At 31.6% G+C, this 21,064-nt stretch overlaps 3 protein-coding genes across 4 annotated transcripts; 2 read left to right on the top strand and 1 right to left on the bottom strand.

The window, feature by feature from the left end:
* The first annotated feature begins 3,779 nt into the window (after positions 1-3,779).
* LOC108730439 (Cytochrome P450 6t1) lies at positions 3,780-12,191 on the top strand. 2 transcript variants are annotated; one of them, XM_018460143.1, is made up of 6 exons: positions 3,780-3,848; positions 4,178-4,553; positions 6,194-6,719; positions 8,360-8,581; positions 10,995-11,246; positions 12,019-12,191. In XM_018460143.1, the coding sequence occupies exons 2-6, from the start codon at positions 4,221-4,223 to the stop codon at positions 12,189-12,191; spliced, it is 1,506 nt and encodes a 501-aa protein (XP_018315645.1). In that variant the 5' UTR covers positions 3,780-3,848; positions 4,178-4,220. The 2 variants fall into 2 exon arrangements, with proteins under 2 accessions (XP_018315645.1, XP_018315646.1); XM_018460144.1 differs by lacking the exon at positions 3,780-3,848 and adding an exon at positions 3,910-3,957.
* Positions 12,192-13,021: 830 nt separating this feature from the next.
* On the bottom strand, positions 13,022-16,499 carry LOC108730448 (uncharacterized). The gene is made up of 5 exons (XM_018460156.1): positions 16,417-16,499; positions 15,751-16,266; positions 14,114-14,498; positions 13,434-13,715; positions 13,022-13,330 (listed from the first exon to the last, which is right to left on the bottom strand). The coding sequence occupies exons 2-5, from the start codon at positions 16,229-16,231 to the stop codon at positions 13,132-13,134; spliced, it is 1,347 nt and encodes a 448-aa protein (XP_018315658.1). The 5' UTR covers positions 16,232-16,266; positions 16,417-16,499; the 3' UTR covers positions 13,022-13,131.
* Positions 16,500-17,289: 790 nt separating this feature from the next.
* Positions 17,290-20,422, top strand: waw (Translation factor waclaw). Its single transcript, XM_018460185.1, has 7 exons — positions 17,290-17,505; positions 17,599-18,411; positions 18,870-19,106; positions 19,250-19,515; positions 19,693-19,907; positions 19,991-20,203; positions 20,297-20,422. The coding sequence occupies exons 1-7, from the start codon at positions 17,411-17,413 to the stop codon at positions 20,420-20,422; spliced, it is 1,965 nt and encodes a 654-aa protein (XP_018315687.1). The 5' UTR covers positions 17,290-17,410.
* The last annotated feature ends 642 nt before the right edge of the window (positions 20,423-21,064 follow it).

Genomic DNA, 21,064 nt, shown 5'->3' with positions numbered 1-21,064 from the left:
TGATTATTCATACAAAACATTTCTCTCATTGTACTTCCAAATGTATATTTTCTTATATCTATCTTATATATTTAATATGTATTTAATGCATGTAATTTTATTAAGAAATACATTAATTATATGTAATTTACTTGATTGCAGATAGAACATAAATAAATATTAAATAATTTAGATATATTGTTTTTTAATTAAGATTTTTAGAAGTTTTTTTAATTTGGATATTTAGAAAAACAATTTAGATATAGTGTTGGATAAATAAATATTAAATAAAAAATTTTTTTAGATATATTAATTTTTAAATAATTAGACAATTGGTTTTATTTGTTTTTATTAAATTTATTATCTATTATCGTTTGTGTAGTAATATAATTATATATTTGAACATTTATATTAATATATACTAATATAATATATCGATATTAATTTTTACTTTTTTTAGTATCTTTTTTTAAATATATTAAAAAGTAATCATTTTTGAGAAAAATATTTTATACAAATGTTGTAGGGTTGAAAATGATCTATTGACTGACTCTATCAATTTGACCTTGGATGGCGCCACTAAGGTCAAGTCAAGGTCAAATCGATTTTTTTAAACGAAATACCCTATTTTTGATTTTAGAATCTAATAGCTGAGGTCGAGAGCCAAAACACTATAATAAAGCCTCTTTTTAATTAGTACTTTTCAAGTTATGAGAGTTGAAAGTTACGGAACCGCCGGCATTAGCATTATCTAAGGTATTACGTAGAGATTGCCCGATTGGATTTATGAGTCATGTATGTGCCCGCGAATATCTGTATCTCTATCTCCTCTTCCCTCCTATCCTTTCCTTCTCATCCCCCCTTCCCTCCTACTCTTTTCCATCCTCTCTTCGTCCTTCCTATTCTTTCAACAAAGCTGGAGACTACATAAACTAGAGATCTCTCCTGTCAAGTTCACTCTTTCTGTGACCTGCGATTGAGAAGGTATACTTTTTCGTGATACTCCATTCTGAGATTGCCTATCGCCACATAGTTATCTTTGTTTATAAAATATTTATTTAAAATACTTTATAATGCTCTTACTGAACAGGAGCGTATATCCCTTTTAATGATGCGAGGATGGAGTGATCGTAGGAGGTCTTACGCACATGTGACAGAACTTTTCAATCAAACTTTTAGGAATGAGGACAATGGTGTGTGTATATCTAAATCGTCTGTTATTCGTACTGTACAACGTTTTGAAGAAATGGGTTTTGTAAAAAACCGTAATAGACAAGATAGACCAGCAATAGCAACAAATCCTGATAAAAGATTGAATGTTCTACAGTCTTTTATCGAAGATCCACGTAATTCAATTCGCAAAGTTGCACAACAACACGATATCGATCCTATGTCAGTTCATAAAATTCTAAAAAAGGAGAAATTTCATCCATATAAGATTCATCTGGCGCAGGAGCTATGTGAAGATTTTGATCGTCGCATTGAATTTTGCGAAAGTATGATGTTAAATGTCGATAGAAATCTTTTATTTGTAGTCAACATTATTTTTTCAGATAAAGCTACTTTTGAGCTAACTGGGAATGTAAATCTACATAATTGCAGATATTGGAGCGATGAAAATCCTCATTGGATACACATACCCGGAATCAGCAAAAAGTCAACGTATGAGCTCGAATTTTAAATGAAGCCTTTCTTTATTGAAGATAATTTAAACGCTGACAATTACTTAGTCATGCTTCAAGATGAAATAGTTCCGGCAATTCGAAACATCGCTCGTCAAAACTTCAATGACATTTGGTTCCATCAAGATGGGGTGTCACCTCACTACGGTTTACGAGTACGCCAATATCTGAATGAAGTTTTTCCGAATAGGTGGATAGGAAGAAGGGGTTACATTGAAATTGTATTAGTAAAGTGAAATGAATTTAAATCTCTTTTTCATTTTTTTTCAATAAAAAATATTAATCAGAAAACTATATTTAATTTATACAGGGTCTGTTAAAAGTGTGGAAATCCCTTAATATTTTGGAAACCAAGCTACTTGAGAAAAATGTTTCAAACAAAAGTTGTAGGGTTTAAAAAAATCTTTTTTTTTTTTAAGAAAACACTGCAATAAAGTTATTTTTCATTAAGTACTTTTCGAGTTGTAAGGCTTGAAAGTCTATTTTTGTTTGAAAGTTTATTTTTGCATTAAAAATCCATTTTTACGTAAAAATGAAAATAAGAGGTATAACTTCCAATGGCCTTGACCTTGACAAATATTGTCAAGGTTATGGCCCTGAACAACATTCAACAAAAGATTTCAGCCGTCGGTCGGATACTTTACGTAATGCTAATGCCGGCGGTACTGTGACTTTCAATCCTTATAACTCGAAAAGTACTTAATGAAAAATAACTTTATTGTAGTGTTTTGAAAAGCTCTTGACACCAGCTATTAGATTCTGGTATTAAAAATAGGGCGTTCCATTAAAAAAAACGATTTGACCTTGACCCGACTTTGACGATGCCATCCAAGGTCAAACCGATGTGTTCAATAAATAGATTTTTTAAACTTCCTACAACTTGTATTTGAAACATTTTTCTCAAGAATGCTTAGTTTCCGAAATATTAAGGGGTTTCACACTTTTGACAGACCCTTGTAATTGTGTTTTGTTCAACTTCAAATGCTTTTTTCGCTGTTTATATTAAAAAGAGAATTTATATAATTAGGTTTGAGATATATTACAAAGCTACCAGTGTATCTGAATATACCTAGATACACAAGTACGAGTACGTATGTATTTATAGGTATGTTCCAATATTGACAACTACAAAATCAAAGTTTGCGAGAAAACTCCAATACCCCACGTAAAACATTTCTATTAGCATTGACAAACTACACTTGAAAATTATTAGAATTAATCGAACTTAATTTAGCAATAATTAAAAAACACGGCGATAACTCACAAATCTTCTGGTATCTTTATTAATCGAATTTAATTTTACAGCCTTTTTACAACTTTTCACAGAAAACACACACAATAACAAGTAGAAGAAATCTGTTAATTACAACGATGATGAAAATTATTTATAATTACTATAATTTTTATTGATTTTCTTAACCTCGTTGTGCATTAACATTTCATACATCAGTTCGTTATAATCATCATTAGGTAGTTTAATTTTAAGTTTATGCTACATTACGCATATATATATATATATGTATATCTTAATAATATGTAATCTTTTAAATTATTTTCTTTTTTTTTTTTATAGATAAGTGTATATTTACGTTACATATTGTAAATATAAATATAGAGTAGTACAATCAAATAGATATTTAATTCATGCAGATCAAATATTTATAAACAATTATATATACATATAAAATATTTTTATGTTAAATAATTATCTTTAAATATTTTTTATCAATGAAAAATCCATATAATTACATCGAGTTAAATGAAACTTTTTAAATTATTAATTGAAAATATGAAAGCCTTATTATGAATAAAGATTAAGATGAAAAAGTGTAAATGTTATTTTTCAATTTATCAAGCAGATTAGAAGTAAACACTAGAAATAGAAGTAAGTGTAAACACTTATTAAATGGAGAAACTTATCTAGTCAACAACATATTGAGTGTAACAACTTTTTCATGCAAGATAGCACTGAATATTATCTAGTTTTTTAAATTTTAATTAGCTATATATGTATTTATGCTATACGTATATTAGCATAAAGTACAAAAGGCGATAGCATAGTACATTTCTAACATAGTACATTTTTTCTGTTACTAAAATAGCAATGATAGATATTTATAATTGTTCCCTCGAAGAAAAGTTTGTTTCTTTACATAACCGCGTGGATACACACCGGATTGTACTTATGTATTGATTGTATTCGATATTTAAACAATTCTTTCCCATTTTTCTTATACAAATTAAATTTCTGAAACAGTAAAAATGATGAGTCACAAGAATTAAAGTTCAGATAAACGTAAATTTTTTCTTATTTTATTTCTTCTATTATTTGTGACAACATTCAGATCTTGAGTGTTTGAAATTTACACGTTTAAATTTTTTGTATATTTAAAATATTTGATGTAACATCATCTTACATTTTATTAAGGATTATGTTTAAATTTTATTGAATTTTATAATTTTTCACACAAGGCGGAAATATATTTAATGAAGATTTGTTTATTCTTTTCTTTCAGTAAATATCGTTCGTTGTGATAATCAATCGACGATTGCAAACTAATGGAAATCTTGGAAATTCTATGCGGCATTTTCGCCGTAATTTTTGTTCTTTATCAATTTTTCACGTCGACCTTTTACTTTTGGAAATCATGTGGCATTCGTGGTCCACGGCCAATACCGGGATTTGGCAATTTAAAAGATGTTCTGCTCGGAAGAATAACATTGGGTAGTTATTTAATGAAACTGTGCAATGACTACAAAAACGAACCCTTGATTGGAATATTCGCTATGAGGACACCTATTCTTGTCGTAAAAGATCCAGATTTAATTAAGGATATTTTTATCAAAGATTTCTCCACGTTCGCCGACAGAGGATTCACCACTCACGAGAAGGTGTGAATACTTTAAGCAGTTTATCCAAAATTTAAATAATTTCACATACTTTTTAACAAAAATTTTGATATATTACTCCCTTACTTAAAAAATGATACAACTTAAAAGATTAAGTCGGTGTAGGCTTGCATTGCTTCTTACTCATTGTGTATATATTCACATATACCGAGTGTCTGAGACCCACCCGTACACCCCTTTTATCTCGGAAACCGAACATTTAAAAAAAAAAAACGTTTCAGATAAAAGTTGTATGGTTTCGAGATGTACATAAGATGTCATTGGTTTAACCTTGAATAGTCGTTTGAAAGTCATATGAAGGTCACGTTGATTTTTCCAAATGGTACACCCTATTTTTCATTCCATATTCTTGTAGCTTTTTTCGAGAACTTTCCAAAACACTATAATCAAATTTTTTCATTAAGAATTTTTTGTGTTATAAGACTTGAAAGTTACCGCAATGTCTTCGACCGATGGTTAAAACCTCTTGAATGTTGTTCAGGATCATGTCCTGGATGACATTTATCAAGATTAAGACCGTTGGAGATTATTGTTTTACAAGATGTTTTGTATTTTGTCAAAATATTGAAACTTTCAAGTCTTATAACTCAAAAAGTTCTTAATGAAAAAATATTTTATTATAGTGTTTTGGAAAGCGCACGAGATAAGTTATAAGAATATGTAATGAAAAATAGGGTATACTATTTGGAAAAATCAACGTGACCTTTATGACTTTCAAACGACTATTCAAGGTCAAACCAATGACACTATTTTATGTATACCTCGACCATACAAATCTTGTCTGAAACGTTTTTTTTTTTTTTTTCTAAAATGCTCTCTTTCCGAGATAAAAGGGGTGTAGTACGGATGGTCTCAGAAATGATTAGGCTGTATAATACCTGGTATTATACAACCTAATCGTTTATTAAAAGATTGAGCTTCTCAGAAAAGGAGAAAAACTATTTTTCATCTTGACAGAAAATTATTGACTAATCAAATAATACCGGCAAAAAGAACATATTCTTAACATAATCAAATATCATTAATCATTTTAATTTCATAACCCTTAAAAAATTGCACTCTTTTATTAATTGTGACGATATTTATAAAATTAAATTACTTCATTTTTTGTGATATTAATAAGGACTATGGCACACAAAAAAAAGAAGCAGTAAAATACAAGCACTAAGAAAGTCAACATGTTGAATTTGCTACTGTTTTTATAACCTTACGTCTCTTTTATTACCTTAGATCTCTACCACAGTGATTGGTCAATTCGCTTGCAAAAAAACGTCACAGTTACATCATAACAATTATGATGTCATGATGACGTGCGAATGTCTGCTTTATTACAAATGTGATGTCACAGCAATGCCATGGTGATGTGCGAATGCTTTAGCTATGTTCCAAAATTGACTGCCAGTACTGAAAATCTATAGTGCACGTAACGTAAACTGTAGCATTTTCTGTGCTGGCAGTAAATTTGGAACACAGCCTTTACATATATTATGACAGTCTTACAGTGACATCATATTTGTTTTTCTTCCTGATTATTGTGACTCTGTTGTGATGTGAATGTGACCCTTTGCTATGGGGTTTACGTTTTACTAATTTATATTCAATTTTTTTTTCGTTAATCACAGGCCGAGCCGCTGTCGCAACATCTCTTCAATTTAGAACCAAAGAGATGGCGACCCGTAAGAGCGAAGCTGTCACCAATTTTTACATCTCATAAACTGAAGGAAATGTTTTCGTTAATATCAGAATGCTCTAACCATCTTGTAGAGTATGTAGAAAAAATAGTAAACAAAGACGAACCTATAGAGTGTTTTGAACTAATGGCCAAGTATACAACCGACGTTATCGGTAGTTGCGCCTTTGGCATCGAAATGAATGCTCTATCGAATGAGAATAGCGAATTCCGCAGAATAGGAAGAGATGTATTCCATCCGTCCTGGTCAGATCTCTTACGAAATAAAATCAAAATTTTTTCTCCGTGGTTATACGATATTCTTGGTCACATCTTGCCGGACACGGAAATCACCAACTTCTTCATGCGTCTCGTCATTGATAGTATGGATTACAGAGAAGAAAATAATATCATTAGGCATGATTTCATTGATATGCTGCGCGACTTGAAGAAATATTCGGATAAGATGGGTGATATTGGTAAATATTGTCTGCCTTTATTATTTGCATGAAGATTTTTTAGGAAATTATATATGAGTTTGCGCATCTCCAACCGTGTAAATTACTATAATTCTATTAAGCGAAATGTTAAATTTCATATTATAAATGATGTGATGATTAATTGTTATAAATTCTTATATAATGTTATAATATAACTTTAAAATATAATTCTGTAATTACAGTAAAGAAAATCCTTACAGATATTCTATTATATATTATAATATGATATTTTCTATTATATATTATAATTATATATTATAATTCTATTATATATTATAATTTGATATTGAAAGATACACAGATAACGCAATTGATCCATTTAAATTCGAAAAATATTCACTTTCTTAAGTTCTTTATGAATTAGCATAATTTATTTGAAAGGAATTTTTTAAAAATTAAAAAATATAGGGGAAAGTGAGAGAATTGTGCGCACCTAAGGGAAATTTATTGCTGTGAGATAGCTTTTGAAGTTGAAATCGATATAAAGAAATACTAACCATAAACATATATATCTCTCTATCGATATGCATTCTCATAGTGAACAATTATTCATTTGATAATGTTGTATTTGACAAAAAATAAAAAAGTAAAAGCGAAAAAATTTCTCGCGCGTCGGATAATTGTACAGTTCACGCAATTAATGCCTTCCACCCCTGTTTTGACATTGTACGTTTCCTTCTCGGTTATTTTCACGTCCATGATCGTAGTCAGACGGAATTAAGCGGGGAGCACAGACTTTTGCATAACGCATAACATGTAATGCATAAGAAATTCAATCAATCAGAATTCTTTATTTCATGGAAAGGAAGGAAACGGAGGGCTTTGATTGGTACATTTTCTTATGCATTACGTGTTATGCGTTATGCAAGAGTCTGTGCTCCCCGCTTTATCGACAATACGCGAGTTCTCCAATCTCTATTGGCTAGTCTGGTTTGTCCGATTACGGCCATGAACGTGGAAACAACCGAGAGATAATACAACGAGAAGATAAACGCGATGTCTCGCCAATGGACGTGATGTCATTTGCTGGGAAGACAATGGGCGCATTCAAGTTGACAAAGCGGCTAGCCTGCTCGCCGAGCAAATGAACATAATTGGTTATTACTTATAGATCCAATCAATCATATTCAATCGCTCGATAAGTATGCCTAGCTGCTTTGCCATCTTGAACTCGCCCATTAATTGCGCGAGATGTACCAGCAGTTACGAGACCCTGCCTCAACCTAATGCGGGGTCTACAATAGAAGTCGTAGTGGTCGTAGGGTCTTAAGTCATAGGCTACGTTTACACCGTACGTTTAGGCTGCGGCCTAAACAATAGATGTCCTTGTTTATCCTGTAGGTTAAACAAAAACACCTATCGTATAGGTGGCGGACTAAGCGCACAGTGTAAACGTAGCTATAGAAAATTGACCAATCACAGTCGAATATGAGAAGAATAATCAACTGTGATTGGTCAATTTTCTATGACTTAAGCCCTTACGACCGCTACGACTTCTATTGTAGACCCCGCACGGCATTAGTCGTATATCAATTATTAAATAGTTTAGTCACAATTTTCAATATTAGATAAGAAATTAAGTTATTTGTAACAAGCAAAGAATAATTTGTATTTCACAGATTTTACCGACAGTTTGATAGTTTCTCAAGCATTCGTGTTCTTTGTCGCTGGTTATGAAACCTCATCGACAACGATGGCTAACACGCTTTACGAGTTGGCTTTAAATCAGAAAATACAAGATAGACTGCGTGAAGAAATTGACGAGGAATATACGAAACATGATGGAAATTTAACATATGACATCATCAAGAAAATGAATTATTTGGATAAGGTTTTCAAAGGTACGCTGTTTGAAACATAGATATTTATCTATGGTTTGAAAACAAAAGTTGATCGAATCAAAAGAAGATATGACATACCATACGTTATTTTTTCTAATTTTGTTCAATAATTTTAACATTAAAAAACGTTTTTTTAACGTTGAATAAATGTTTCTTTAAACGTTAAATAAACGTTAAATAACGTTTTTTAAACATTAAAAAAATATTTCCTTCAAATATAAAAAAAAACGTTTTTTTACAATTAAAGAAACATTTTCTTTAAATACTAAAAAAGTGTTTTTTTAACTTTTAACAAACGTTTTTTTAACGTTTAAATTAACGTTTTTTTTTATTGAAAAAAAATGAGACCTTTTACGTTATTTTAAACATTTTTGAAAACGTTTTCTAAATGTTTTCAAAAACGTTAAAAAACGTTTTCCAAACGTTTTTTTCCCCATTGAGGAGATGCAATTGTTTCGTTGTTGTTTTAATGCTAATTGTGATGCAATAAAAGTTTGGCTTGAATGACTTGCTAAGCTTGGACCCGTCAAATGTAAATTCGACAGATTTTTGCCGAAAATGAAAATTCGTTTTTAAGGTAAATGTCCCAGTAACCGGATGTTTAAAAGCGTTAGGTTCTTATAAATAATACAATTTATAATATCAAAAAGATTTTTAATATAAATATTTGTATTCATTTGAAAACTCAAGACTCCCTTAAGCAAGGAAAAATTATTTGAACCCACTTATAACAATTATTAATTAAAATATTTAAATAAATAATAGAATGCGTTAATGTATGTATCAGTGGCCGGACAAACCGGTCGGACACTGAGACGTAATTGTCCCGGACTCCCAGTGTTCGACCACAATTGGAAAATTAATATGCTAACGCGGAAAATAATAATATAGATATTTAATGACAAAAGACAACTAATTCAAATTGATCTTTAAGGTAAAAAAAACATTTGAGATTAATATTAATACAAATAAATAAAGTTTTGTATAACTGTCTGGACATAGGTACTGTCCGATCCCAGTGACTGGACATGTACCTATGTCCGGACATAAACTATGTCCATTTACATAACACTTTATTTATTTAAGTTAATATTAGTCTCAAATACGCTTTTTAAAACGTAATATTATAATTTAATTGTAATCTTTAAATGCAATTAAATTATAATACTGTAATACAAAAAGCATTTGAGATTAATAATAATAAATTTTGTGACAATCTTGCGTTTCGCGGGTTTTCTCCGTGTTTCTCCATTCCAAGAATGGATCTAAACACGGAGAAAACCCGCGAAACGCAAGATTGTCACATAGGTAACACCCGTGAAAGCCTCAAGAATATTAATAATAAATTTTGTGTAAATGTCCAGACATAGGTACACACATGTGGGACACTGGGACGTTTACCTTAGTAAGTGCCTGTTTATTAGTACTGTATTCAAGTATATGTATTGTTTTCTTATAATTAAACCGTGTATTCATTGTAAAAAAAAAGCATTTTGGCGAAAGAGGCGTCTTGACGAAATGATCGCTCTATTTTCTCGGAGTTATAAAATCGTGAGTAAATAATGCCGAAATCATTATATATTTAATATAAAATATTTTCATTGCATTTTTAAAGAAGAAAACACCCGACGTATCTCCAATATCATTATTCCGAGCATGTATAAAAATTTCGCCCCCATTTCGCTCGTGCAAATAATTATACTTTTTGAAATGAATCAATATAATGTATTTTTTTTCTTAAAGTTTACATTTTCCTCTTTTTAAAATACTACTTATTTTTATTTGTATCTTTTTTTATCATAATGATATGGTTTTTGGGAAAAAAAAAACTGATTATTGCACTCTTTTCACAAATTGTTCTTTAATATTTTTTGACATAACTTTTCCAATTATTATCAAAACCTTTTTGTTTTGATATTTTGATTCTATACATTCTGGTATTTCATTAGAAAAAAATATTTTCGATTGAGATTTGTGATAATTACAGAGCCAGTCAAAAACGCCATAACTGACTTTGACCCAGACATGTAAATTAAGACTCTAAAATGAGACATGTAGTTGAGAGTTAATAAGCGAAAAAATTAAAAATTATATTACTGGACGCACAAAAAGCATAATTAAGAAATTTAGAAACTTAACTAAGAATTTAACTAAGATCATGAACATGTTTATTTTTTAGTTCTTTTCTTTATATCAGGACAAAATGTATTCATTGTTAATATATTACTAATTAATGTTTATTTTTAAATAAGACTTTTATAAAAATCTTCTCTACGAATGAATACTTTTGCATTCATTGTACGATAGTATAGTGATTACAACATAATCTTATCACTAGTAAGACTAACTCTTAATTCTTTAATGCATATACATTATCGTAACTTTTCCATGTTTAATGTTATTCTTATTGTAGAAATTTTACGAAAACACCCACCTTTACTGTTTCTCATGAGAAAATCGATGTCGAGTTATACTTTCAATGGTATTAAAGCTACCATACCAAAAGGCCAAAAAGTATGGATTCCTATTTTCGCGCTTCAACATGATCCGCGTGTTTATCCAGAGCCAGATATCTTTAATCCAGAAAGATTTAATGAGGAGGCTGTACAAAATAGGCATCCAATGTCCTTCCTGTCTTTCGGCGATGGGCCAAGAAATTGCATTGGTACAGTAAAATAATTAAATTTAAATATCACCTTTCTTTTCTTTCTTTGCGCGCTACTTTCAATCGGAAAATTTTTATTTGGCAATCTTAATCTTAAATAGAAATATAATATTTTATTGTGGATTTTCTGATGTAATTAACAATTTAATCTCGCTAATACGGGCAACTGAGTGTAATTCAACGTTGTTTTTGGTGCGCCAAATTAATTTAATTTGTTACTATACATACAAATTGTTTGTTTGCATGTGTTTCGTCTGTATTATATTCGACTTAATTATTTGAACGTTTCAGCTCCTTCCGAGCCATGTTCAGCAAAATAATTCATTACAGCGTGTACATGCGAACAAACAATTTGTATGTATTGTAACAAATTAAATTATTAATTTGGCGCACCAAAAACAGCGTTGAATTACTCTCAGTTGCCCGTATTACACTGAAAAAGTTATAAGTATAAAAAGTAACGCGTTACAAATTAGGAGTTATGTTTTTCAGTAACGAATGACTTTTTCAATTCATTACAAGCAACAATTGACTTTTCTAACTCTGATGTTAGCATTACCATCATAAAAAATTCACAATGTCATTACCAAATCATTATTATAACAAGGTAACAACCAACAAAGTAACGCGTTATTTACCAATCCTGTTTATCCTACACAGCAGATCTTCGAGGGACATCCGAAAAACATCCAGGAGACATCTTATATCCTAAGAATATATGTTCCCATTTTTCAAATAAAATGTAAGATGTAATAATTTTTTTTATTTTCAGGTGCTCGCTTCGCCGTTTATCAGGTTAAACTTGGACTAATAAAGATGCTACGAAACTATAAAGTCGAACCTTGCGAGAAAACAGAAATACCTTACGTCCGCAATGAGGAAACATTTATATTAACACCAAAAAATGGAATACACTTGAGAATAATTAAAATAAATCGAACTTAAGTTCTCTTCTTTAATTTTCTTAAAGAACATATCTAAAAAAATAGAAAAATCTATTAAAATTCGTATTAAAAAATTGTATAAAATAAAATACAAATATAAATTATAATATAAGGAGCCACTATTCCAACCAAAATATAATATTTATTAATCTTATTAATACTGTTGTATAACAAAAATCGCGATGTTAATCAGTCAATAATTAGAGATTATTCAAATTTTATTTAAATTTAATTTATATATGTTGTTGCATGCATAAATTAATACATAATCTTTTCAACTCCTTTTTTTCGGCATTTTTTCTTAAGACAATTTATAATTCACGACCAAATTCGAGACAAAATTCTATTTATAATATTGCATATCATGTAACATAAAAAATATTTGAATAAGTAAAATACATATAGAAAATATATATCAGTGATATAATTTATAATAGATTATAGTTCACAGTAAATTTTTTACACTTTTAGAAATACTTCACTCGCGCATTAATTATAAGACACTAATTACAAATCATTGTCCTTGTGTACAATTTTTAGTTTGACATTAAATGCATTTACTTTCTCAAATGTTTCACTTTTTTACAAAATAAATAAAAATACATCGATTCAACAGTATTGAAAATAAGTATTGTATAAAAGATTTTATTAAATGATTATATATTCTTTTAAATTTTAATAAACTCTCTCATTCGTTATGGTACATTACCAATAAAATATAAAAGGCGATGAAGTAGTACATTTTGGACGGCTTTTTATATATAATATATTTACTATCTACATTATACATATATTTACTATATTTTATATATATTTATTATCATTCTGCTATCTATTAGATTTTTTTCTTAATCCTTATCAATTACGATAGGTAAGTCAATAAATAATCCTAGAAAATCAAAATATATATTGACTCATCCATATATTTACGTTATATAATGTTATCGCATAATTACGTAGTCATTTTCTTTTGAACTTTCCAAAACATCAAACTTAAGCATATTATCTCTCAATTGTGGTGACATTGGAACATAACTGGAAGAATCTGTGAGAGTACTTTTTTGCGTACATATTGTATTTTGTAGCCTTGATTTAAAATGATTGGAAATTTCTTGATGAAAATACTGTTCTGTATCCATTCTGTTTTAAGAAAAACCGAGTCACATTTTTAAACTGTTCTAATTTTATATTTAATACTTTTCTCAGGAAGTAATTGTACCTAAATAAAATAAAACAATCTTACCTATCTTCTTCTACGTATTCTAGCCTGTGTTTCTGTCGTGGTGGTAATGCTGGAGGTTCCATTTGCAAATTGCATGAAATTTTATCTTTATCCTTATATTCATTGGAAGTGAATGACATTTTAGGATAACAAATATTATCCATAATTTCTTCATAAATTCCAGAAGCAATAGAAGTATTGGATTTTCTGTAGTTACAGGAATGAAGTTTTTCACTGTACATTAAATTAGGTTCCGAGTGGTACATATTTTCCACAACTTTAGTGCTGATCGATGTTCTTAAACTGTTTTTCACATATTTTTCAAATTTAATTATGCATCATTATATTAATATTGTTACTTAATTTACTATATACAGAATGACAAAAAATTTTGGTCACAAAGTTTTGCGTGTTTATTAAATCATTACTCAAGTAATAAGCTGACGTTATTTGTCATCATTTTGATGTCAAACACATTCAAAACATCATTTTATTATCAAAATAACAGAAAACATCAGTGTGTTATCTGGATAGTATAACATATAAATATTAAAGATTCTACATCAAAATTTATTTTTAGTATTTAATAAAATATAGTTAACACTCCAAGGTTTTCTATAAATATACATTTATTATTAATAACTTGATAAACACAAAACTTTCTAGCCACCTTTGTTGTCATCCTGTACAATGATACACACCAATTAGTATCTGTATTAAGCATACAAAGAGGTGCATCACTCTTTAATGGTGAAGAAAGACTACTGATTTCATTGTGTTTCCTCGTTTCAAGATTCTTGCCATCAGAATGTAAAAATTTTTGTCGTTTTGGACCACGACCCTGTGTTACCAAGTCTTGAAGTAACTTATTAGCGTCAAGACAGAATATGTAGAGTTCTCCAATGCCACAACAAAACTCTTTACTAGTATGTATTACACAAATACGCTTTACATCTTCTGGACGACCTGCTGTCATTAAATGGAATTGAGTGAATTCCTTCCATTTGAAAGTTTTAGCTATCTCGCCTGTGTGAACATTTCTAATGAAAATTCCTGTTTGGTTAGCAATCAAATCTCCATATAAACCTGCCAAAGAATGAAAATCGTTGATATTCACAGATTCACTAAATTGAGAATGGCTTCAACAATATATACAGGGTGTTTCCAAATTAAATGGCAAAACTTCGGGAGCGTGTAGAGGAGTAAAAAACTAAGAAAAAAAGTCCTATAGACATATGCTCCTTTTTGCTTTGTTTCGCAGGAAATCACGAAAAAAGAAAAAAATATATTTAATTTATTATTTTAATTATTTTATTTATAAACTTTTTAATGAAGATTTTGTTCGAAATGTGCACCTCTTGCAGCAATACAAGCATTGCATCTGTCAAACACGGCTCTTGTAGCAGCCAGGCCTTTAAAGCATTACCGTTGCAGAAACCGTATACAAAAACCATATCAGCATATTCACTATTAGAATACGTACGCGGCATATTGCAAAAGACAAAATTCATCTACTGTTAAAGGCTTTCAAAGAGCGACTGACAAATTCATAACAGAAAGTGGAAAATGTAATCAAATATGTCGGTGCTAGATATGGCAAGAAATGTAAACATTTTTTTTCGATTTCTCTGAAACGGAGCAAAAACGAGCATATGTCTATAGGACTTTTTTTCTTAGTTTTTTACTCCTCTACACGCTCCCGAAGTTTTGCGATTTAATTTGGAAACACCCTGTATATATCTAGATCAAATGTGTAAATGTTTTTTTCCTAAAAAACATAAAATTGACATATTGACAGAAAAAGTATAGGACTATTTTTATATACTTTCTTTCTTTTCCTTCAAGTATCAGTATTGATTGAAAAAAAGGAGAGTATGTGCTTATAGTTTTCTCTTTTCAATTAACATTGGTTACTTAAAGGAAAAGAGATACATAATGATAAAGTCTGCATAATTAATTGTTCTTCATTGAATAATTTCTCTATCAATCAGTTAGCTTCACCAGAAGTTAAATACTTGGTTTAGTTGTACATATTGGTATTTTCCAGCAAAAAACAGTGTAAAACACAGCAATCATTTCATCTTTGTTTAGCATTGTAAACAAGGCTGTAATAATTCACTGTCATGCCATATGTGTGTCTCTTATTAGAAACACTCTTAAGCTTGATTTCATCAATATAAGATTGACTTTAATCTCGGTTCAATTTATTCTTTATTGTCTCCTAATTTTAAGAATAAGAAAAACGTAAAGAATAAGTTAATCAAAATTGAAGTTAATCTTATATTAGTGAAATCGGGCCTATATCGTTGGCTAGCTCCAAACTGACAATTATACCAACCAATTAAACCTGCTGCCTTCGAATGTGCATTATCAACCATGGATACATCATATGATCTCTCAATGCAACAGTGCCTTCTGGGCTTCAACAAGTATCTGATATTCGCCATCCAACGCTGCGTCTCAGTCTCTGAATTAGCGGACAATGATAACAGAGGCTTCCTATCCACTGCCGATGATATACTAAATGCGAATTGCTTCGTTCTGGACAGAATACGATGTATGATGGCATTTGATGGTATCACCACTGAGCTGTCCTTTTCGTTTTGCTTCAAAGCGTCGTGGCAGCTGAGTTTCTGATCAAACTGCACTTGCAAGCCCAGACCGGGTCCCAACTTCATCATTGAGCACCATAAGCGTTTCCATACCCTCGACAGGGCCAAAGCCCTTTTCCTCACTCTTTGTGCGATCTTTGCGTTGTATCTTTTTCCCGTTGACTTAACGTAGAGAAATCCACAAATTTCCGTGTCGTGCATACTCATTCTCTAAAGAGGCACGTCAAATTGGCACAGGGAACCTTGAGTAGACGTATCGTTATGAGACGTAAATGTTAACAAGACCTCGTACACTTCAAATTTTGATGAAAATACACCGAATTGATGTGTTTTCGTGTAAAAATAAAGATTTGACAAGAAAAAAGAATAATAGTTGAATTTAGCTTCTTTACCTCCGATGTTGATAAAACCAGGCTCATTCGATTCTGCACGAAATGAACGAACCAACTGGCAAAAAAAGTGAAGTTGACAGATATTTGGGCTAGAAAATCTATCATGATCTATCGCACCCGATTGCGGGTGCATTCAGAACAACAACTGTTCACTGAATGCTCAGTGAGCACTTTCATTTGATTGGTCTATATTTTAGGATTTAACGGAATATGCCAATCAGTAAACAAGATGATATGACATTCGGACCAGTCCAGACTCTCTACTTCTAGGGACTCTAGACATTCGGGAATCAGGAAACACCCTCTGATGGCTCTGATGGGAATCCGAACTATTACGAACATGCCCCGGTGTGATAAAAGAGGTCATCACCATTTTTTCCTTCTCAAATATTTTTTACGTGAAAACACACATCGATTGAGTGTAATTTTATCGAAATTTAAGTGGAACTGATTATACTAAATATTTATTTATAAGTAAGGGTCTGAGCACAAGAATTGTCGCAACGGTCGTAAAGCTCAAGACACAATGCGAGGGAATAGCGATAGCGATAGGAACAACACGATTTCAATCTATTAGAAATCGGATACACCGGAATACACAGTTTCTGATAGGTTGAAACTATGTTATTCCTATCGCTATCGCTATTCCCTCGCATTGGCTGCGTTCAGCAGACTCAACAGTTTTGCAACCGTTTTATGATTGTCTGCTGAGATAGGACCATTCTTCTAGATCTAAAAGTATGATCCAATTAGCGCGAAGGAAACTTCCAACAGTTGCAAAACAAACGTTCTGCTGAACGCAGCCATTGTGTCTTGGGCTTAACGCTTGCGTGCTCCAAGAGACGTGACTGGCCGTATCGTCCTCCTATTACCTACTCCGAGGCGAGAGCCATTAAATGAAGAAGAAGAAGCATAGAGAAGGAAATGTTACAAATCATTCGGAATAGAGCGTGATAAAGAATTGTCGCGCAATAATCAACTTATTTTACTTAATATGACACGCATAAAAATGCGTAATGTTATGTTGAATTCATTGTACACCAAGATTATCCGTGCCGTTCGCAATACGAGACTTTTCAAACATCAAAGGTTATAAAATTATAAGAATCTTGATTTGAAAGAAAAAAAAACTTCATTTAACTAATTGAAACGTTCAATTATAGTTCTATACCTTGTTTCTAGAGAGTGGACGTATTCGTCAAGTAGGTATTTCTCCACACAAGCGACGACCGATGCAGAGTACGATGTACCAGTTGAAGCCATTCGTAACTTCAGTATAGTCGCACACGTCGACCATGGTAAAAGTACATTAGCGGACAGATTGCTGGAATTAACAGGTGCTGTAAAGGCAAACTCTGGCAAGCAGATCCTGGATAATCTGCAAGTGGAGAAAGAACGTGGGATCACAGTGAAAGCGCAGACAGCGTCGTTGTTTTATTCATATCAAGGCAAACGGTATCTTCTGAATCTCATCGATACGCCAGGACATGTAGACTTTTCAGCAGAGGTTCATCGATCGCTGGCTCCTTGTCAAGGAGTTATACTACTTGTTGATGCTAATGATGGTGTTCAAGCACAAACGGTAGCCAATTACTATTTAGCGCGAGAAAAGAATCTTGTGATAATTCCAGTAATTAATAAAGTAGACTTGAAGAACGCCAATCCCGAGAAGGTCAAAGAACAGTTGCAAATGTTACTTGACGTAGATCATATAGACGTTATCAAAATATCTGCCAAGTTAGGCACTGGTATCAATAAAGTTCTAGATGCTGTAATTGAAAGAATTCCACCGCCTACGGTAGCTAGAGATAATCCTTTCCGAGCACTGATATTCGATAGTTGGTACGACAAACATAAAGGGGCAATTTCTTTAATTTACGTGAAGGATGGTGCATTGTCAGTCGGCAAACAAATTAGTTCTGCATATATGAAAAAATCATATGAAGTTCGAAATATTTTCCTTCTCAGACCTTACACAGAAAATGTGAACACAATGTGAGTGAGTATAATTTATTTTATTATATAAACTAATTATACTTTATTATAAATTAAGTTGCAGAGTGTTTAATGATAGATCAGAGAAAATTTAAGGAGTAATTTTAAATAATAAAATAAGACGAAAATCAAGAATAACAAAATTGTGATATTGGTTTAATTTTTTAAATTCTAAATGTTAAATATTTATGTAAGGTGTCTAATATGTACATGAATATTTAAACATTTATAAAAAGTGAAGTATTCATCAATTTTGTTATTCTTGATTTCTTATTTTATCATCTAAAATAAATTGCCTCAAATCAATGTAACCCTTTAAGGGACTAAAAATATTAATTTAACTTCTTAAATTTTTTTCCTCTTGCCAAACATCCTGAATATAAAAATGTGTGTGTGCATACGTGCGTGCGTGCGTGCGTGCGATAGATTTTTAATTTGTGCTATTGAATGTAATGTAGATTTGCTGGACAAGTAGGTGCTATTTCGTGCAACATGAAGTCTAAGGAGGCTCACATTGGTGATACTTTGCATCTGCGGCATCAGTCTGTTGATTCTTTAGAAGGATTCAAGCCATCAAAGCCAATGGTGTTTGCAGGAGTATATCCAATGGATCAGTCACAATTATCCTCTTTACAAGCAGCTATCGACAAACTTGCTCTAAATGACAGTGCTGTAAATGCCACTTTAGAGTCAAGGTAAAAGTTATATCATCTGTAAGCTTTACGAATGAAAATTGTTTTCTATATAAATGTTGTTGATAATATAAAATTCTGTCGTAAATGATTATAAACTACAAGAATAACGATCAAACGTGACGAAAAAAAAAATCATATTACAGCGCTGCACTTGGAAGGGGATGGAGAATTGGTTTTCTAGGTTTATTGCATATGGAAGTCTTTATTCAACGTCTTGAACAGGAATACGAGGCACAGCCGATAGTTACAGCACCTGCAGTGACTTACAAAGCAAAGATTTTTGGCAGTAAAAATATAACGAAATATCAAGGCGATACAGTGATCTTTAATAATCCAGTACATTTTCCAGACCCCCAAATTGTCACTGAATTTTATGAACCTATGATTATTGCGACTATCATTACGCCAGGTATCTGTAATTTTATAGTAAAGTACAATTTAATTCATTCAGAATTGAATTTAAGAATATATCAGGAAAAAGATAATGAATACATTTTCGAATACTTTGATCAGGAATTTGATGACTTTTCTCATTTTTATTTTATTTAATATTTGTAGATTAATCAATGCTTTATAAAATATATAGATACATATATGAGAGAAATCATATCGCTTTGCTGGGAAAAGCGAGGTGTAGAAAAACTGAGCAAAACTATTGGCAATGACAGATTCATGCTGCAATACGTGATGCCATTGAACGAAGTAATTCTCGACTTTCACGACTCTTTGAAGAGTATAAGTTCTGGTTATGCTAGTTTTGATTACGAAGATTATGGCTATCAAGTGGCCGACGTAGTAAAGGTAATTTTTAAGTGCCACTTGTAAATTATTCTTGCTTAATGTTGAACTTTTTAATGGCATGTATTTTGATATATAAATTTTAGTTGGATATTTTATTAAATGGAAAAGTGGTAGAAGAATTAGGCACAATTGTACATAGAACAAAAGCGTCTCAGATAGGCAAGAAGTTATGTGTCAAACTTCTTGACACTATTCCTCGACAACTGTTTGAAATAGCAATTCAAGCAGCAGTAGGGAGTAAAGTGATTGCGAGAGAAACTTTGAAGCCCTATAAAAAGGATGTAACAGCAAAATTAGTAAGTAAATGTTTTGTATACCTTATATTAAAAAAATAAGAGCAGACTTTAAATTTGGGATTACTTCATTAATTTTGTGTTTACTTTTTTCAGTACGGTGGTGATGTTACTAGAAGAAAAAAATTGCTGGCGCAGCAAGCAGAAGGAAAGAAAAAAATGAAGATGATAGGAAAAATTTCCTTACCACGTGACACTTTTATAAATATATTAAAAAGATAATTGTGTTTTTGTATTTAATGTAATTATTACAAAATAATAAACGTAAGTAATATAACACATGTGAAAGTGCTCAGTTTCACAACTTGTGTTTAACTTCTTGGTGGAAATATATGAGGTTTGTTCGCGTCGCAAGATCCAACATGCTCCTACCATAGCTCCTATTGAGAGCCCGTGCCATTACATGAGCACGGAAACGCGTGCAACCAATCAGTAATTGGTAAAATGCGAAACCACAACAGCGGATCACTTCTGATTGGTTATGTGTTTCCGCGATTATGTAATAGCACCCTCACTCTATCAAGCGCGTTGGAGTGAGTAAAGGTGCATTCACATGCAAGCATCAAGCAGTGGAAGCAGCAACCAATCAACGAGGCGATTTTTACAGTGGTGTAAACAATATCGCCTTGCTGGTTGGTTGCTGCTCCGCAGCTTGACGCTTGCTGCGTCTAGTGTGAATTATGCCTAGTGCAGACTGAATGCAGCAAGCGTCGAGCAGCGGAGCAGCAACCAATCAGTGAGGCGATATTTACAGTACTCTAGTTTCCACCGAAGGTTCGAAACGGGTTAGAATGCAAGAACCAACCAACTACAGTCGAGCATTCCCCTGTAATTCGACTGTAACAGGGGAATGCTCGACTGTAG

Source organism: Mycetomoellerius zeteki, unplaced genomic scaffold (assembly GCF_001594055.1).
Source record: "Mycetomoellerius zeteki isolate Tzet28-1 unplaced genomic scaffold, Tzet1.0 scaffold92, whole genome shotgun sequence".
NCBI lineage: Eukaryota > Metazoa > Arthropoda > Insecta > Hymenoptera > Formicidae > Mycetomoellerius > Mycetomoellerius zeteki.
This window is presented reverse-complemented; position numbering and strand designations above follow the sequence as displayed.

Bases quoted from the DNA above. Each gene is read 5' to 3' on its own strand.
- LOC108730448 (XM_018460156.1), bottom strand. From the start codon at position 16,231: ATGAGTATGCACGACACGGAAATTTGTGGATTTCTCTACGTTAAGTCA. The intron at 14,499-15,750 runs GTTGGTATAATT...ATTCTTTGGCAG, and splicing joins GAAGGCAGCAGGTTTAATTG to GTTTATATGGAGATTTGATT. The intron at 13,716-14,113 runs GTGTGTATCATT...TGTGAAAAACAG, and splicing joins CTTAATACAGATACTAATTG to TTTAAGAACATCGATCAGCA.
- LOC108730439 (XM_018460143.1), top strand. From the start codon at position 4,221: ATGGAAATCTTGGAAATTCTATGCGGCATTTTCGCCGTAATTTTTGTT. The intron at 4,554-6,193 runs GTGTGAATACTT...CGTTAATCACAG, and splicing joins GATTCACCACTCACGAGAAG to GCCGAGCCGCTGTCGCAACA. The intron at 8,582-10,994 runs GTACGCTGTTTG...TTCTTATTGTAG, and splicing joins TTTGGATAAGGTTTTCAAAG to AAATTTTACGAAAACACCCA.
- waw (XM_018460185.1), top strand. From the start codon at position 17,411: ATGACACGCATAAAAATGCGTAATGTTATGTTGAATTCATTGTACACC. The intron at 19,516-19,692 runs GTATCTGTAATT...TAAAATATATAG, and splicing joins TGCGACTATCATTACGCCAG to ATACATATATGAGAGAAATC. The intron at 19,908-19,990 runs GTAATTTTTAAG...TATAAATTTTAG, and splicing joins AAGTGGCCGACGTAGTAAAG to TTGGATATTTTATTAAATGG.